The sequence below is a fragment of the Struthio camelus genome, chromosome 4 (assembly GCF_040807025.1).
Source record: "Struthio camelus isolate bStrCam1 chromosome 4, bStrCam1.hap1, whole genome shotgun sequence".
NCBI classification, from domain to species: domain Eukaryota; kingdom Metazoa; phylum Chordata; class Aves; order Struthioniformes; family Struthionidae; genus Struthio; species Struthio camelus.
Genome location: NC_090945.1, coordinates 60,635,191 through 60,652,137, shown reverse-complemented (window position 1 = coordinate 60,652,137; position 16,947 = coordinate 60,635,191). Strand labels below are relative to the sequence as shown.

Sequence of the window (16,947 nt, the reverse complement as noted above, 5' to 3'; positions counted from 1 at the left end):
ATAAGAGATGGAATATATCACTTGTCTTTTACCACCTTACTTACTTAATTGAACAGTTTTTGTAGTATTGTAGATCTGTTGTGTGAACTGAACTGGTGCTAAAGATTAAATCAGTGTTGTGACCTCTCCAGATTAGGCCAGAGATGACTGGTGAAGAAGGTTAGGCGGTTTCATCTGCTAGAACTCGCTAATCTGGTGGTGGTTATACCTGCAACATTTGCAATAAATACTTGATACAATTAGGATAACCTGACCTTCCTTGCTGTTTGATTTGCTCATCAATCTGGTTCCTGTTAGAGGCTCAAGAAATTCAGTGCTATCTCATCCTTGCTCTGTCCCTGTGTTAACTATGTTTTCAGCTTATTAAACGTAGTTCTGTATAGATATGCATTTGAAAGACTAGTGTGCTTAAGAGATGGTAAAGATTTTAAAAATAAAAGCTCTCTTTCTGAGTGCTTTTGTCTAAAACGGAATAGTTTACTAAAGAAAAAATTATTCTCTGCACTGTAAGGTAGGTTAGGAAGTATTTGTTTTTACTTTTGTAACTTGTAAATTCCTGAGGTTCACAAGGGTCTTTAAAAGCTAGTAAAAGTAATCAGCTGAGAGCATTACTTTTCTGATGTTTGGAGTACCAAGGTAGATACTCAATGTTGTTGTAATGGTAACAGATACTGTTTCTGGAATCTGAGATGCAATTGGATTTTGAACATATTCATGCTCATTTATGTTTGGTAGAAAGTCTTGAGGTGACAGCTCAAGATTCAGAAATGAAGAATCTTGCAGACACATCTGCTAAATACAGCTAAAGACTGCAGAGTAACTTGTAGTTGTTGATATTTCCTAGGTTCTTAATACATGGGGACTTGTGTTCTTAAAAACTGGACATACGAAAATAGAGTTTAGCACTGTTACTTTCGTAATTGCCTTAAACTTATGTAATTGTTCACTATCAGGAGAAGGGTGTTCCCACCTTTTTCCCATCCCTATCTGATTATACTCTCCTGTATTAGCATTAATGATGGTTTAGGTTTGTTGAGCCTGAATTTTTCTTTTCTTATTTTGCGAAGTTAGCGTTCAGTTGGATCAGCAAGCTGTGCAGCCTTGGCTCATACTAGGCCACCAGTGGAAGTGTGCCATAGGGCCTCCATAAGACTTGCATTTTGTTGACGGTGGTGGGTGGTATTTGCAAATGTACGTGAAACTGCAGCCCTGAGATATTAGGCATAGACGAACAATTGCTTTGAAGTTTATTTTGGAATGAATTTTGTTGTGTGCACACTTCCTCTAGGAGGTATTTTCTGGGGGTTAGTGGATGCAACATTCATATCCAGCACAGACATATTACTGCTGTTTATTTTTAAAAACCGTGATATTCTGATAGAATTCTGAAAAGGCCATGTACTTCTTGTAAAGATTGCCATGCTCTTCCAGTAACTTAAATCTTCAGCATATTATAGATCTTTCTTGAACCTCTATTTCTCTATCAATAAACTTAGGGAATGCTTTTCTTGTTGGAGTATTGAAAATAATGATGTATTCATCTTGAAAGTACTGTTATCGTCAGCCTTTGCTTTTCTGAAGAACAGTAGTCCTGATTTGAAATATTCTATATTTTTTCTCATTGATGCACCTTTTTTTTTTTTTTTTTTTTTAGTTCAGCCTCTAGGCCAAGGTAGTAAAATTTAAAAGGGTACTTAATTTGGTCTTAGTGCTCAGATATAGATCTTGATATTTGATGTGTGATTTTTTTTTTCTCTGCAACTTTATGACTTAACCTTTTGCTAAGTACAGTTGATGTGATATGTTTTAGTGAGATAAAAGTTTGCATGATGAGTTTTTGAAGTGCTAGAGAATGACTTGTCGCATTTTCACTCAGTTTTTTCTAAGCAATCTTGGTTGAGGTCTGTTATCATGAAGAATAACAGGTTGGCTTCCATGTATTTTAAGCCTGGTAAGAAATGAATAGAAAATAGCAGCAAAGGCATCTTTTAATTGCTGTTCAAGTCCAACAATAATTGATAAGGATGACTGTTTTAGAAAGAGAGTTTTTTTAATAGTCCAACCTTGTTTGTTGTGTGCTAAAAATCAGTTTAATAAGTTTATAAGTGTTTTTGTCACTGCTGTTTTTCCAAGAAAGTACGCTTGGATTGTCATTAATCTTACTTCTCAGTTGCTTTAAGGCCATGACTAATTATCTGAAGAAAAATATAGTTATGTAGTCAAAGCTTCAAGGCTATCTGGTTGTTAAGTAATTCACATCGCCTGTTAAGCTAGGTGTATCTCATTCAACAACACAAATCTACTTGAAGGATCTTCAAATTTTGAATATAATTTTCAGCAAGGTTAGTTTTAATGTTATTAATGACTGCAGATGCGTGGCAAACCTCCAGAGTTAATGTTGGAGCACAAAAGAAAGGGTATGTTGATTCTAGGTATTCGAATCATAAGATTTCTGTTCTGAAAGCTAGGCTAAGATATATGAAAAAAGCATGCAATATTTGTCGGGTTTATCTAGTGCCATTCCTAGTTTGTGATTAGAAATCTTAAATTGCTGGAATTTATGAATTTCCAAATATGAAGACTCACTTCATGGTATTGTAAATTATATTTTACAGAAAATAAATATTAATATACATATTATTTAATGTTTATCAAGTCATATCCTCAAATTTCAAAAACAACTAATTGCTTTAATTATAATTTCAACTTGTGACGTGAGTTGTGGATTTTGATTTAAACTTTCTGTATTAAAAAAATAGGTTTTTTTATATTAAGAAGCTTCAGTCTCTTATAATTGGGTTACCTATTGAAAGCTGTATAAAATTCTGATAATTAGCTATCATAACTGCATTAATAGTTATGAACTGTCATAAACTGAACAGAATTCATTATATTAGTCTAAAATTTTGCCTAAATATTCCCCCAAACCGTAAGTATACAGTTTTGTTCTGTTGTTGGTGTTTTTTTTTTTTTTTTAATTTTTGGGTCTTTCTCTGATATATTTCAAGTTTGCAGTTTTCTGCAAGCTGTTAAGAATTTGCTAATCAATGCTAAGTTAAATGTCTTATTATCTAGCTCTCATATTTTGAGAGTATTTTAAGTGTTGGAGATCTAGTAAGAACATTTTTTTAATTGTCATGATGGAAAGCTATATTAAGTTATATTGTGATTTTATCTTGTCAACCAAACTCTTTACTAAAAAAGGTAGATATTTGCATATATGCAATGACTTTTATTTTTATTTTACAGGGCAAGATACTAACAGTGTAGGTCAAAAGCAATCTTTCCTGAAAGAGCCAATTCAAGTGAAAGGTAAGGAAGTACTTTCTGTATCATAACTTTACTTCTGTCTGCTATTAGATAAGATAGGGGTAGTGAAACTGTGGGTTCTGTTACTTTGATTATATTCAAAGTTACGTGAATAACATTTCCAAAAACACTTGTGTGTCAGTTTTGTTTGATGCCCAGTTTTTGAAAATGTCTCCTGAAAAATCAAGTATAGCGTTAGTCCTCCTAATTGTTCACCCTACAAGGATTGTTTTTTAATTGCTTCATTAAGCCAATTAGTTTATCAGGGAAAGACAAATTTGTTTTCTCCTCTGTTATCATGGCCTGCCCCTCTTACATCTTTTTAGCCATGTTTGTTCACCGTCTCAGCCTAATATGACTAAACTGAATACTTGATCTTGCCCTGCTCCTTGTTCTAAGTCTTTCCGTCTTCCTTCTTAGTGCTGAGTTAATCTGATCAATGTTGCTTCTAAATATATTCTGACCATGTGAACTACCTAATCTGAGTCCTGTAATATTTCCGTTCAGGCCTGCAATAAATACAGGCTTTTATGTCTTTAGCTACATTATTTGAAAGCATAAATGGATAAAATGAAAGGATAACTTTGTGTTTCTTAATTTATCATGACTTGGTTTTCCTCCATTTATGTATTTAGTTTCTATTATCTTATTGTGAGAATAATCCTTTAAAAAAAAATCCTGTACTTTGATCACTCCTAGCATCATGTATATGGAAAAAAGTCACCAGAATATAAATTATAATTTTCTATTAAATTCCTTTAAAAAAGAAGTCTCTGCAAGCGTTTCAAAACTGAGTTTCTGCTCATGACTGTAGGCTATAAAGTGTGTCAGAATTCCTTCCGGCCTCTTCCCTAATTTAAAAGAAACGTTGAATAATAAATAAGACATGTAACTAACAAGCTGATGTCCATATCTCCCTGTATTTGTTTTTTTTGTGATTTATTTGCATCCTTTATGTCAGTTTCTTTGGGTCAGTTGTCACTTAGTCTGTGCGTCTAAGGGACAGATACAAGGCAGATAGGAGAAGCTGCGATTACTTCACAGTCTTACTGTATCTAAAAATACATGCATCTTCCTAGTGAAAAGGGCTTTTTGTCTCTTTCTTGATTATAGGCATATGAGCAAGAATGTTTATGTTTAAAAAAAATATGATAATTTCTAGAAAGTGGGATTCTGGTCTTCACAGATCGCTGCAACCTAGACACTTATTGCTGCAAGTATTGCTAAAAATAATAATTTTAAAGGAACACTAACCTTAATCTGTGCTATTTAAGAAACTGTCTCTCCATCATTTTATGTTGCATTTGTCTGTATAGTGGAAATACAAATAGATATCTTTTTCATATTTATCATCAGTTTTACACAGCTACTCGAACATTAGGGTAGGATTGTTGAGATCTGTTACTGTATTAAAATAGTTATAGTATTTTCATCTAGTGAAACTTAGCTACGTTTCTGAAAGATGGATTAGAAAGTGTTTGATAAATCAACAAGTTATTTTTTGCTAGGGTTACGACACTTTGGATATACGTGTGTATTTTAAATAGGAAAAGAAGGGGAGTGTTCTTCCTATTTAAAAAGTGCTCGTACAATTTTAACCTTAGCGAATGCTGAACTGTTTTTATGAAATGCCTATTTTTTGACACTCACTTAAGGGTTTTGTGGGATTAATGCAATTACTTAAATACTTCAAAAACAACTATTTAAGTTCAAACTGAATGACAGAAATCAGATTATCTTGGTAGATATTGGTATCTGTAATGTTTGTGGAGTGTCGAGTGTCAAGCAATGTGTTTTGCCTTGAAGATTTCAAAACTCAGAAATAAGAAAGTACAGAACTCTGAAAATTTTTTCTTAAGGTCTTTAAATGCAAAATTTTTCTGTATGTATGTTATGACTCAAGGAGGAGCCTTGAACTAAATACAGAAAGGGTTGTGTGAGCTCCCATGATAGGAAGTTAAAGGCTGTGTTCGTAAGTCTTCTTGCCTGTAATATTTGAGCTTTCCGTTTTCGGATATTTTCAGTTCTTTAATATTATATCCTTCAGCAATTGTAACTCCTTTTCAAATCTCCTTAACGGTTTTCACAGAAGTAAGTTTATGATATATTAAATTTGAAAATGAATTCAATTATGTATGTATAGACAAACAGGCAACAGTGGCATGAGTTTGAAATTCTGTTTATCCTATTTCTAAATAAGTCGAGTGTTCCTTTATTTCTTGTACATAAATATCTGATGTGATAAGAGTAAATTTTCTAGATGTACACAGAATTATAGATAAAGAATGTATATTTTAATTGTTATGGATGTGCAATATTGTGTGGCTGTTTTGAAAATAATAGTTGAGGAAAAACCATGTATGCTGCCTATCTCAGTTCTTCATATGATCTGCAAATCAAAAAGCCTGATCTGCAGAAGAATTCAGAAATTGGTTAAGTACTGAAGACAAATTCTAACTTGCCGTTTCACTTGCTAGAACAAGGGTTTCCAAACTGCTGTACATGAATGCTTAGTAACGAAGCACCATCTCTGGCATTCGGTTGGAGATGTAGCTGACAGCAGTAGGCGTGTGGGATGTTTGAGAGCTTTGAACTAAAACTTTATTTGCAAGCAACGTTTTCAGATTCAGAATAGCATTCTTTGCACAGCTGGAGATGGAGTCCTGCTCTTACTTATTTCCACCATTGAGGACATTCATTTTTCTTCATTGTAAGTTTTCTGTCCCCCTGATAAGCAATGATTTTCGGTTCTCCACTTAGAGGTACTGTGATTTGATATTAGATTGAATTACCTTTTCAGGTTTCTATTGTAGTTTCCATGAATGACTTAACTGCTTATCTTTTTCTGTTTTTAAGTGAAAGCAGTCCTTAAAAAAAGAGACTATGGACCAAAATATACACAAAATAACTTCATCACTGGAGTCAGAGCAATAAATGAATTTTGTCTTAAATCCAGGTATGATGGGTTTGAGGTGCAATTTAAGTTGTGAATGCTTATATTTGCTTGTATGTGCTTTAAAAGTATTAACTATTGTAGCGTGATTTCGCACAATAACTCTTCTAAACGCTTTTGCAGTATACAGAATCGTAGCTGGTTAAAGTTAGCTCTGTTTCCTTGGTATTACAGTGGGTCAGGAACTTGCACTTTGTCTGCATGTCTCTGCAGTGGCTTCTTAAAGCAACTTACTTGTGTGTATAGGATCACATGCTTAGCTTGGGGACCCGGGGCAGGAGGGGGAGTCTGCCTCTAGAGCAGATAGTTATGACGGGGAATGGCAAATAACTCCTGTTTCAGTGGTTTGAGGTCACAATGGTCTGATGTGCAGAACATCTCTGAAAGAGCACTGGAAATTTCATGTTACAATTGAAGTCTATAGCATGTTGTGTTGATGGAACTCTTGCGTCCTTTACTAGTTTGTACATTAAGCTGAGGTCTACAATGTGGAATAAAATGTAATCTGGTTCCTTGTAGCCTGACTACTATTAGCTGATTCATATTTACTGGCTCTTACCATGTGCCATTCCTGCCAGCAGGTCTTACTGTGAATCACTTTTGTTTTATTGTCTCTGACCTTTTGCAGAAATGAGTAGGTGGAGCTGGGTGTATAGGTTTTGAGGATAACTTTGTTAACTTTTAGTGCCATGTGACTTCTGATTTCCATTTAGCGATGGTAAACTGTGGGCCCTCTTGTTTTTCGCTGCTACGTATCATCAGTTGCCTGCAGATTGTTCCCCGGAAATGCTTTATTACTTCTTCTTTCGTATATAATATTTCGTAGTGTGAGGATGTGATTTGGATTTTTGGCTGTGGGAAAACAAAATGACCTTGAAGAGCTTCCTAGAGATAGCTTACTTCATGTTGCATATCCATTCTGTTTGGCTGACGTGGACAACTTCCATTTTCTGTACTGCCCGTTATACTAGAATTGTGGAAGATAAAACAGACACAAAAATAAAATTAGAATAGTGTGAATTTTTTTCTTGCACTAAACTGTCCACTTTCCTTAGTGATTTAGACCAGCTGAGGAAAATTAAACGACGAAGCCCCCATGATGACACTGAGACTTTCACTGTGTACTTGAGATCGGACGTAGAGGCAAAGTAAGAACTTTTTTGTGAAGGAAAATAGTTGCATCATCTAAATGGGTTATATGAGAGAGAGAGAGAATTTTTAAAAGTGAGGTTTACAATGTAAAAGGGCAATAGTATTTTCCATTTTCTATCTGAACACATTTTATATCCCCACTGTTACAGTAACTACATGGTATATACAAAACTGAAGGGTGTGTTTTATGTGTCTAGAGATGAAACACTTGTCCTCCCTAAGCTTTTTATTCTGCAAAATAGTCTGTGTGGTTTCTTATTGGAAAGAATGATGTTTTGTTTTTAAGAAAGGCTTAGATTATGTAAACTCTTTAGTCAAACTCTGAAGAAGTTACAGGTGTGTTGTTTCATGGATTGTAACTTGCATAAATAGCAGTTAAGTTATTCTTACTCTGTGCAGGTCTCTTGAAGTTTGGGGTAGTCCAGAGGCTCTTGCTAGAGAAAGAAAACGACGTAAAGAAGCGGAGATCGAGTATAGAGAAAGTGAGTATAGAGTTTGCAAATAATTTCAAATATAAACAACAAAATATGAGGGTTAGAAATCCATGAGATGGTGAGCACACGTGGCATTGCATTGAGAATACAGAAATTTGGAGTTAGCAATCTCTGGTAAGATTTTATAGCACAGAGTTAGCATAATACATTCCTATGTGTGGATACAGTCTATTACTATCTTACATTTGACTGTCTTTGTGATATAATCAGAAAATGTATCCAGTGGAGAGCCATAGTCATATTCTGTATTTTTGGGCTTATAATGCTTAGGTGATAATAAACATCATCGTTGCTTTTGGATTTTTTTTTTCTTTAACTGAGAATTTTCAAAAGACTTAAAACCACCCTGAATCTTGATATCGTATCTTCATCCATTTATTTTTCCTCTGAATGAGTTCAGCTTACCTCTGTGCTTTGAAAGTGCGTGGGGGGGAATCAGCTTTTTGCTTAAAATGAAGTAATTGTTGTCATCTGTACTGCCACTATCAATAAAAGCTATAAAATCAGTAGTTTATAATGGATTTTAGTCATTTAGGTCAGTTAAAATCTCAAGAGAAGCAATACTGCTTCAAGGCTTAAAGGTTCTTATTCCAATTATTCATCTTAATATTCGAGATCTTTTCATTTGTGGGGACAAATCTGCCACTGAAAAAAAACTCTGTTAGTAAAAAGGTTAGAACTGCAGACACTTGTACTGATTGTGCAGCCAGTAACTCTTAAGGTTTTAGTGATCAGCAAAATAATTCTCAGACCTCAATCCAAAAAGCAAGAATAAAAAATTACTGCTCAGTTGTAAGGGCATACTGAAACGTTGTATGTCTGAAGTGGTAGCTTCCCTTCCTACAGACTAGTATTGCTTTTATCCTTGTACTCCACTGGCTGTTTTAATCTATTTAAATGATTGTGTATGTTTTGTTTTATATGACACAGGTGTTATGTTTGTATAATATTATAGAAGAGGATCTAGCACTAGTGTGTAGATACTACAGTATACCAGTGTATATTTATGAGTTACTGGGCATAAGTAGTGAATGGAAAAACTATTGCACTTAAGAGTTTCATTGAAACATATTCTCTTCTCCGTCCTTCCCCGCCCCCCCCCCCCCCAAAAAAAAAAAAAAAAAAAAGGCACAAAGAGGCTGAGGGGCAGGGAATCTCAGGATTTGGTTATACAGCTTTTTTTTTTGGTGCCTGGTCATTCAAGGATTGCCATAATGGTGTGTTTGGATTTTTTTTTTTCTCCTCTGCTTGTCCTTTTTTTGGAGAAATGGTGATAATGTGTAAGATCGTAACAGATAGTATTATACGTTTACACAAAATACCAGAAAATGTATATTTCTGATTAACAATGGGAGAGTTTTTTGCAGACAGAGATCCTTTTAAGAGATGTTAATTTGATAGGACCATCTTGCTTTAACATAAGCAGATTGTTAGCTGCTGTATAAAGAAAATAGACTTGAATTCGTTAAACTGCTGCAATTGCTAGTAAGTGTTCACGATAATAATTTTGTCCTGCAGATCTATTTAGAAACCAAAGGCTGTTGAAGGAGTACAAGGAGTTTTTTGGAAATACTAAGGTAGGAGTTATTTTAAAGTTTTTGGCTAGAAAAATGCCACAAGATGCAATGTGATACTTTTCGAAGGAAAGAAGTGAAGCAGTTGTATAAGCATAAGTAACTAGACTGTCTTGTAAAGTTTTTTTTCACTGCAATACACTAGATCTTTCTCTGATTGTAAAGCAGTGGTTAATTTTATTAGCACAGTTTAAATGGGTTCCAGCTGTGGGAGTGCAATCCACTGATAAGTTTTTTGTTAATTACCTTCTTTAGTAAAATTACATCTGTTTGTGATTCTACCCACTGTCCATAATATATAATTAAGTTGTATATAATATACTTTAATATAATGTTGTTATACCTTAACATAATATGAAGTATAATAAATATATTGTTAATTAGAAAAACTGAAATAGGTCTGTTAATGGAAAATTGTTAACACTTTACTCTATGCCCTACATTATTATTGGCCTTTCCACTTTCCTTAAGCAGACGCGTTCCCTGGCTCCAAATGTTTTGTCATGGCAGACTGATTTCTTCATCTTTCTCCTGCAAAACTTGCTGTTGTCCTTGTGGTTGCAATGGCCCCTGGTGGAGGCTGTTTTGGTTGTTTATCCTTCTTTATAGCCATCCATTCATAGTAACATATAAGACCCAACTGGGAATCTCCCAGACTGGGAGAGCATTCAGTAGTAAATTAGTAGACTTCCAGGAGTGTAACTTCATGTTTCCAATAGAATGTAATGCAAAGTTTTTATTACAATAATTTGTACAGAAGATTCTTCATGAGGTCAAGATTTGGTTGTTTAGTTTAGTGACTTGTTTTAATAATCTCTTATTTCTTTATATAGCCACGCTCCAGTACAGCATCTATGTTTCTCAAGGGACCAGGAAAGGTGGTAATGGTGGCTATTTGCATGTAAGTGTAAAAAAAGTAAATATTTCATATGTGCAAGTACAAAAACCATTGTTTTTTGTTGCCCTAAAAATGGGAACAGTGTGTGTTTTTGAGCTAAAAATACCTTTCTTACAAATCTGTGGCTGTGAAGTTGCGAAAAGCCTAAGAATGATCTAGAACTTCTCCGAGAAGATAAGGATCTCTTAATTTAAAAGTATGTCATATGAAAAGTTGGATTGCCTGAAAGCAGACCATTAAATCCGCACTTGAACCTCTGTATAAATGACTGATCAGAAAACTTCTGAGAACGAAACAGCTCTCTTCAAATGACTTCTGCTAATTTAATAAACAAACCAATGAAATGAGCAAGAAAAAAAGGAAGAAACTGTTAACATGTAGGCATCATTCCTCTTTCTTTATTAAAATAAAAAACCCCAAAATTCCACAGAGTACTGCAGCTTGGGCTTCTGAAATTTACTTATGCTTAACAGATGCAAGTACACAATGTAAACTACATAACAGATAAAAGCAAGCTGTTATATACTTAATATTTTGTGCAATATTAAAAAAGCAAGGTCACCACATCAGAAAGTGCATGCATTACTGAGCTCATTTTTTTATAGTGTTTTTTGTTGCATTTTATAAAGACGATCAGGCTAAACAATTTGATTAAAATAACAGAAATTTTGAAGGATGTGTGCAGGCCAGCTTTTAAAATTGTTCTTTCTTTTGCTCCTTTACGAGAGGAAGCTTTTTACATATTTTAAGCAATCTTCCATATAAATAACAGAAAATACTTCTCTTTTTGTTTTGTGTTGCTATTCAAACCCTGTTTTCAACTGATGGGATATTTTAGGAGGTTTTTGTCTTTCATGTGTCTTACAAGTTTGGATGAAGCAAAATGAAACTATAATAATCCTAATTTAAAGCAAATGAACACAGAGTCTATCTAGTATGAAAAGCACATAAGTATGTTAAGTATTTCTGAGGAAATTATATCTAAAATTTGCATGTCAAATAGCTGTAATTTTTTCAGATCAATTTTATATGTTTTTTTTAAAAAAAAAACATATATTTTCTAAAGCACTATCAACATAAGGGAGCAAAACAGATATGTAGGTAGAGAAAATTGAGCCAACTCTTTTGGCTAGAGATGCTTTTTTTGGCACAAGAAATGTTTTAAGCAGGAAATAGCTCTGAATTTTCCTGCAAAAGTGTATGCTTTTTGCTTGGGAAAAGAACACAAAGCTGATTTGACTGCAAACTTCCTTCTTTCTTTATTCAGAGCATTTTATTATTAACTGTTCAGAGCTTTCTACAGTAAAAACATCAGAGAACAGCTAGTATGGATGTTTGTATTGCCAAAAAAAAAAAAGTATGTTGATAGTTCCCCATCTTTCCTCTACTTCCTTAATTTTCTTCTACAATAATCTATATGTATAGACTTTGCCTCCAGATTTTTGAATTGGACGTTGCTATAAACATTGCACTTCCTGTGCTGCAGTCTTGCCTTCATAAATACCTTTCAGATGATTAGGGCCTGTAAAGAAGAATGTATGAAGGCCAGGCCAGCAGAAGCTTGTAGGGCCTGTTGTGCTGCTTAGTCACCTTTCATGTGAAATTTTTTAGGAGTTATAAGATCTACTGCGACCCTGAAATACCTGATGAATTTTCAGAGATTGAGATGGATTTTCAAGAGATGCCATCAGTGCAAGACATACAAGACTTCTTTGTTTATGGTGCTGATCTCATTGGCATCAGTATGGGCTTTTTTGGAGTCTAGTTTTGGGTCAGGAAAGGCAAATCTATCTCAAAACTTTTCCAGTTGGAATGATTTGGTAGGCTGTTTGCAAACTTCGGTTCTCCTTAGTGCGAGTGAAATGGGGTTCAAACAGAAGAGTTCTTGCCTGTGGATCCACCTGTGAGGACATAGTTATCTGAGCTGGTAGACTCGACAGTGTTAGACAGAATTCTGTGTCTGAGAATGAAACTTTGAAGCCATGTTGAAGAAATAACAGGAACACAATGTTGGTTCATTCCTATCCGATAACAACACTAACTAAACAAATTCTTTGGAGTATGCCATCGTTGAGGTGATTTTATGGTCATGCTAATATTATTATCTTTTCAGACAGCAAAAACTTTGCATGGTGTATAGTATTTCTTAAAAGTGCTAGTGGCAAAGGATGTTTCTCATGTTGCTGTTTATTTGGAAATAAGTCTGATGAAATGCATTAGTTTTCAAACTTAGATTTTAGACACCCATAATGAACCTGGATATGTTTGGTTTGATTATTAATTTCAACATTTATTTATTGCTGTCTTTTCAAAAGCCTCAATAATTTACATAGGTGTACAAGAATGGTTATAAATCAGACGAAGTCCTTCTAAGTCCATTATCTCTTGGTGTAAGCTAGAGTATAAATAGTGGGCAATCACATGCGGGTACCTCGTGTATATATTTTTCAGTTCCCTGTAATTCCAATACAACACATGCCTCTCTGGGCTTTAAGGTGGTTATCTTTGTTGGAACAAATTTGGAATTATAAATTTTAAAAAAAGTACTAAACCCCTTTTTTTTTTTTTTTTAAAGTTTACAGCTTTCTGGCGGGATAAGTTTATTTGAATTTCTTTTAATTGTTGTTTAAATTAGAAAGTTTGAATAATTTATTTTGATCTGCTTTTGCATTTATGTAATTTTTTTTTTTTTTAAAGCTGATTCTTTCTGATTGCATCTCAATACATTTTAAAGTTATCAACTACATTCCGACTTCTCACTAAACTTGTAAAGACAGCCTGGAGGATATATTGTATATCTGTTTCAACACATTTTTTTTTTACTTTTTACTTTTTCCTTTTGTTGGTGAATGTATGACTTCTCTGTGGGCTTTGTAATACAGTTAGAAGCATAGTTGTGTTGAATGAAACTATTTATTTTCTAGATGCAGAAGAGAGACTTATTAGAACGTATTGTGTATATTAAAAGTTTGGCTTAGTAAGCAAGAGATTTATAATTAACTTATGAATCAAACTTGTTGTTTCTTGACATGATATTTAAAACACTAGAATGAGTATTTTTCAGATTTTGCCTAGTTTTCATTTAGGTTTCGGTAAGATTTCCTATTCTTTCAGGTCCATGCGGTTTTGAAATGAGATAGTTAATTCAGTTCAGTCTAGCTCATTTCAGTACAATAGAGCAAATATTCTCTGTATCAGCAGTTGTGTTAAAAGTTGACTTTGTTATATCAAACTGATTCAGAATATTTTGGATGACCTCTCAGAGTTTTGGGCTATTTTCTCCTCTGCTATTTAAAGTCTTTGTAATATTTCCTGAATAGAATTTAGGCTTTCATAGCTCTTGTATTATTTTGAAACGCAGTGGTGAATTTGGTTTAGTTTTATTTTTACGTGAAATATATTGTATTTGCGGCAAAAATCTGATTTTTTTTCCCTCACAACTGACTTTTATCTATTGTCTAACGTTGATATGAACATCTTGTTAGAAAGGAAACACCAAATAGTTCTTGACTCACGATTTTCTTTACGATACATTTATTATATATCACTCTTGATCTTTCTACCTTCTATCTCCAATCTCCTGGGCATCATTAATAAATTAATAATGTTGCTGGACTTGACACTTGAAAAGCTTAGCATGGTTGTTTCTTTAGAGTTCTAAGATGTCAGATCCCCCCCCCCCCCCCCAAACATGGAATTTGTGGGGGTGAAGTAAAATATTAGCTGAGTCCCTATTGTGCCATCTGAACAGATGGGGGCCCTACAACTGAACTGCACCTTCAGATAAGCTGTCAAATCCATTAATGCAACACTGAGAAGAAGAATATAAAGCCAATAATATATTCATGAATCCCACTGTAATTTATTTCCTTTTTTTTCCTGTGCTAACGCTGTACTGTGCTGTGAGTTGAAAGAAATTGTTATTAAAACAGGAGGATTCAATTGTGCATTAGTGTTATAACAGACTTCCTTTCTGGTTGGGGTATTCATTAACCTAAGCTTTTCATTTCTCTCTCCGTGCCTATAAATTATGATAATACTTCCCGTCTTGGGAATTCTTCATGGGTGGCCTTAAAATGAATGTTATTCAGTAAACTGTATAATTCTGTGTATGGGAAGGGGCTAGATTTGTGCTTCCTCAACTTGTATATACTTTTTTGTCACGTGGTTGTTTAAAGGTGCAATTACAACAGGTTCTTAATACTTGTTTTTAACACTAAATGTCATTTGAATACTTTTTTTTAAAATTGCCAAACTTAAGGTAAACTTAAATATCTTTAAAAAGATAGAGGCGAATTTTGTAATCCTCCAGTCTGATTTCTTTTGTAACAAAACTGTAACAGTTAGCCTGCTGATACCGATAACATGGTTGAAGTGGAACCTATTATATTTGTGAGAGTACAGACTCTAATTTTAGTACTAATTGTTACTTGCTCTATACAAAATAACAAAATGCTTGCCCTAGTGGTCTTGTAATCTAAAAGGGACTTGACAGATCACACTGGATATCTTAATGGAAATTATCTTAGAAAATTGTTACAGCATAATCTATTGGTTATTCCCTGTCTTGTCTTCCTGTATGTCATTTTATGTTTGTATCCTGTTAGGAACTGCCCAAGCTGAGACTGGAGTGGGGAACTTTGCACTTCAGTATTGTGAGGGGATCTGGAAGGATTGAAGTAACAGAAAAGGGAATTAGTAAGGCCTGTATTCCTCCACTGATGGGAAAAGCTTGATATGAGTATAGAGATAGGCAAGTAGTTGCGCTGAGTTCTGAATGTGATGTTAGCTTTCAGGAAGCATACTCTGTCTAGCATTGCTTAAAGTTAACTATTTCAGGAAAAATAAAGTGTATATTTTACATATCAAGTTTGGCTGAAAGGGTTTTTTTAACATAGTATACATGCAGAAAATGTGTGTGCCTTATCTGCCTGTACAGGTCCCTAATGAACTGCTATTTGGTTTCATTACTTGCTGGCAGGTAGTGCATGATTATACAATGCTTGTGGTTTTACTGAAAATATTAAGGGCCAAATATTCTGTTGTTTAGCTTATTTCTTTTCTTTAATTTCAGAAATGGGTTGAATTTTTTCTTTAAGCTACTTGCTTGGGTTTACACGGGTTCTGCAAGTATGTTTTCGGAAGCCATACATTCTTTAGCAGACACTTGCAACCAGGTGAGTGTTTTTAAAGATAGATACTTACAGTAATTTTATTACGGTTGAAAGCAATAATACAATCTACTAGTGATCGTTAGTTAGCCTATAGTGTCTAAATAGTAACAAATGGAGAAATGAAAGCATATTCGTGTTTTATTTAGTGAGACTAGGGTACATGGCCGAATTCTTTATTCTTGTCATGTATGAACATACTTTGTAAAGGAAATTGGAGTTGAAGAGAAAAGCCTAGAAATTCCATGTTTGTCAGCATGAACTTTATTAAATATAACTTTCAGATTAAGCTGTGATGTTTATTTACTGTAATCTTCCTGTTCAGTACTTGTGTGTTCATTTTTGCACTAGCTTGTATGGTCTACATGCTTAGTAGTAGTATAATCTGGAAAGAAAAAATTAGTACTTAATCTAATGGCCATTTAAATAATATCAGAGCACAACAGTTTTAAGGTGTTTTTTTTTTTAGCTCAACCATTACACCTGAGAGAGTTGTTTATTTTTTAAATTTGATTATTGAATATTTTCTGGGTTTAGTCACTCAGATTACATAGCTTGCCTACAGTGTGACAAATTGTGTGTGCTTGCAGTAGGAAATGTACTCTTTTCTGTGTACCTGTAATATGTATGTGTATATTTATTTTTCTGCAGACAAAAGTGAGTTTCACTTGCAAAGTAATGTTATTGTTATTTACAGTTTTTATCAAACTACAAACAGATGAAGACACATTTTGTTAGGAATTCACATTACTTGCAGAAACACTGCTAAGAGCTTTGTGCTGTTTCCCAGCCTGAGTACAAAGCTGTTGTTACTCTGTTGCGCGTTTACTTTCCAAAACTAGAGGTTTCTACAGGTATTATGTTATCCAGCTGATCTTTTATTTACCTTTTATATTGATGTCAGTGATTTGATGGAGAATTCATAAACTAATAGCAGAAACATTGATCTAGTTTAGAAGTGTTACATATAGAAAGAATCACCCATAATCATAAGTGAAGTCTATTTTAATATTTAGACTCTTTTTTCTGCTCATGTAATACTATGTGCAATACATCTACATTATTTCAACTTCACCTCAATTATTTCTCTATTCTTTTCTAAACTCATGGTGTTTCATATAATAGAGCATTGCATACTTCAGTTGCGACTTATTTTTCCCTTTCATTAACTAATGAGCTGAAATTGCACTCCAAAAAGGTTAAAATATTAGTCAAATATACAAACATTAGGAAATAGTTCCCAGAACAGGCTTAATTTTATTTGTCACAAAGCATATGTGCAACATTACCATTTTTAACCTTGGGAGAGCAGTGTCAGTGCCGAATCCCTGTAATTCGAGTTACATTCTCTCTCCTCATAGTCATCGGTCTCGCTCACTGCCCTAACAGACAAGAA

General features: G+C 34.0%; 1 protein-coding gene across 1 annotated transcript in view; it reads left to right on the top strand.

The window, feature by feature from the left end:
* SLC30A9 (solute carrier family 30 member 9) overlaps positions 1 to 16,947 on the top strand; it is a 38,940-nt gene that overhangs the window by 1,964 nt on the left and 20,029 nt on the right. Inside the window, exons 3-9 of the mRNA XM_068943018.1 lie at positions 3,250 to 3,312; positions 6,166 to 6,265; positions 7,318 to 7,410; positions 7,814 to 7,896; positions 9,427 to 9,485; positions 10,316 to 10,383; positions 15,455 to 15,557. Of these exons, the coding sequence (XP_068799119.1) occupies positions 3,250 to 3,312; positions 6,166 to 6,265; positions 7,318 to 7,410; positions 7,814 to 7,896; positions 9,427 to 9,485; positions 10,316 to 10,383; positions 15,455 to 15,557 (569 nt within the window). The remainder of the gene's footprint in view (positions 1 to 3,249; positions 3,313 to 6,165; positions 6,266 to 7,317; positions 7,411 to 7,813; positions 7,897 to 9,426; positions 9,486 to 10,315; positions 10,384 to 15,454; positions 15,558 to 16,947) is intronic.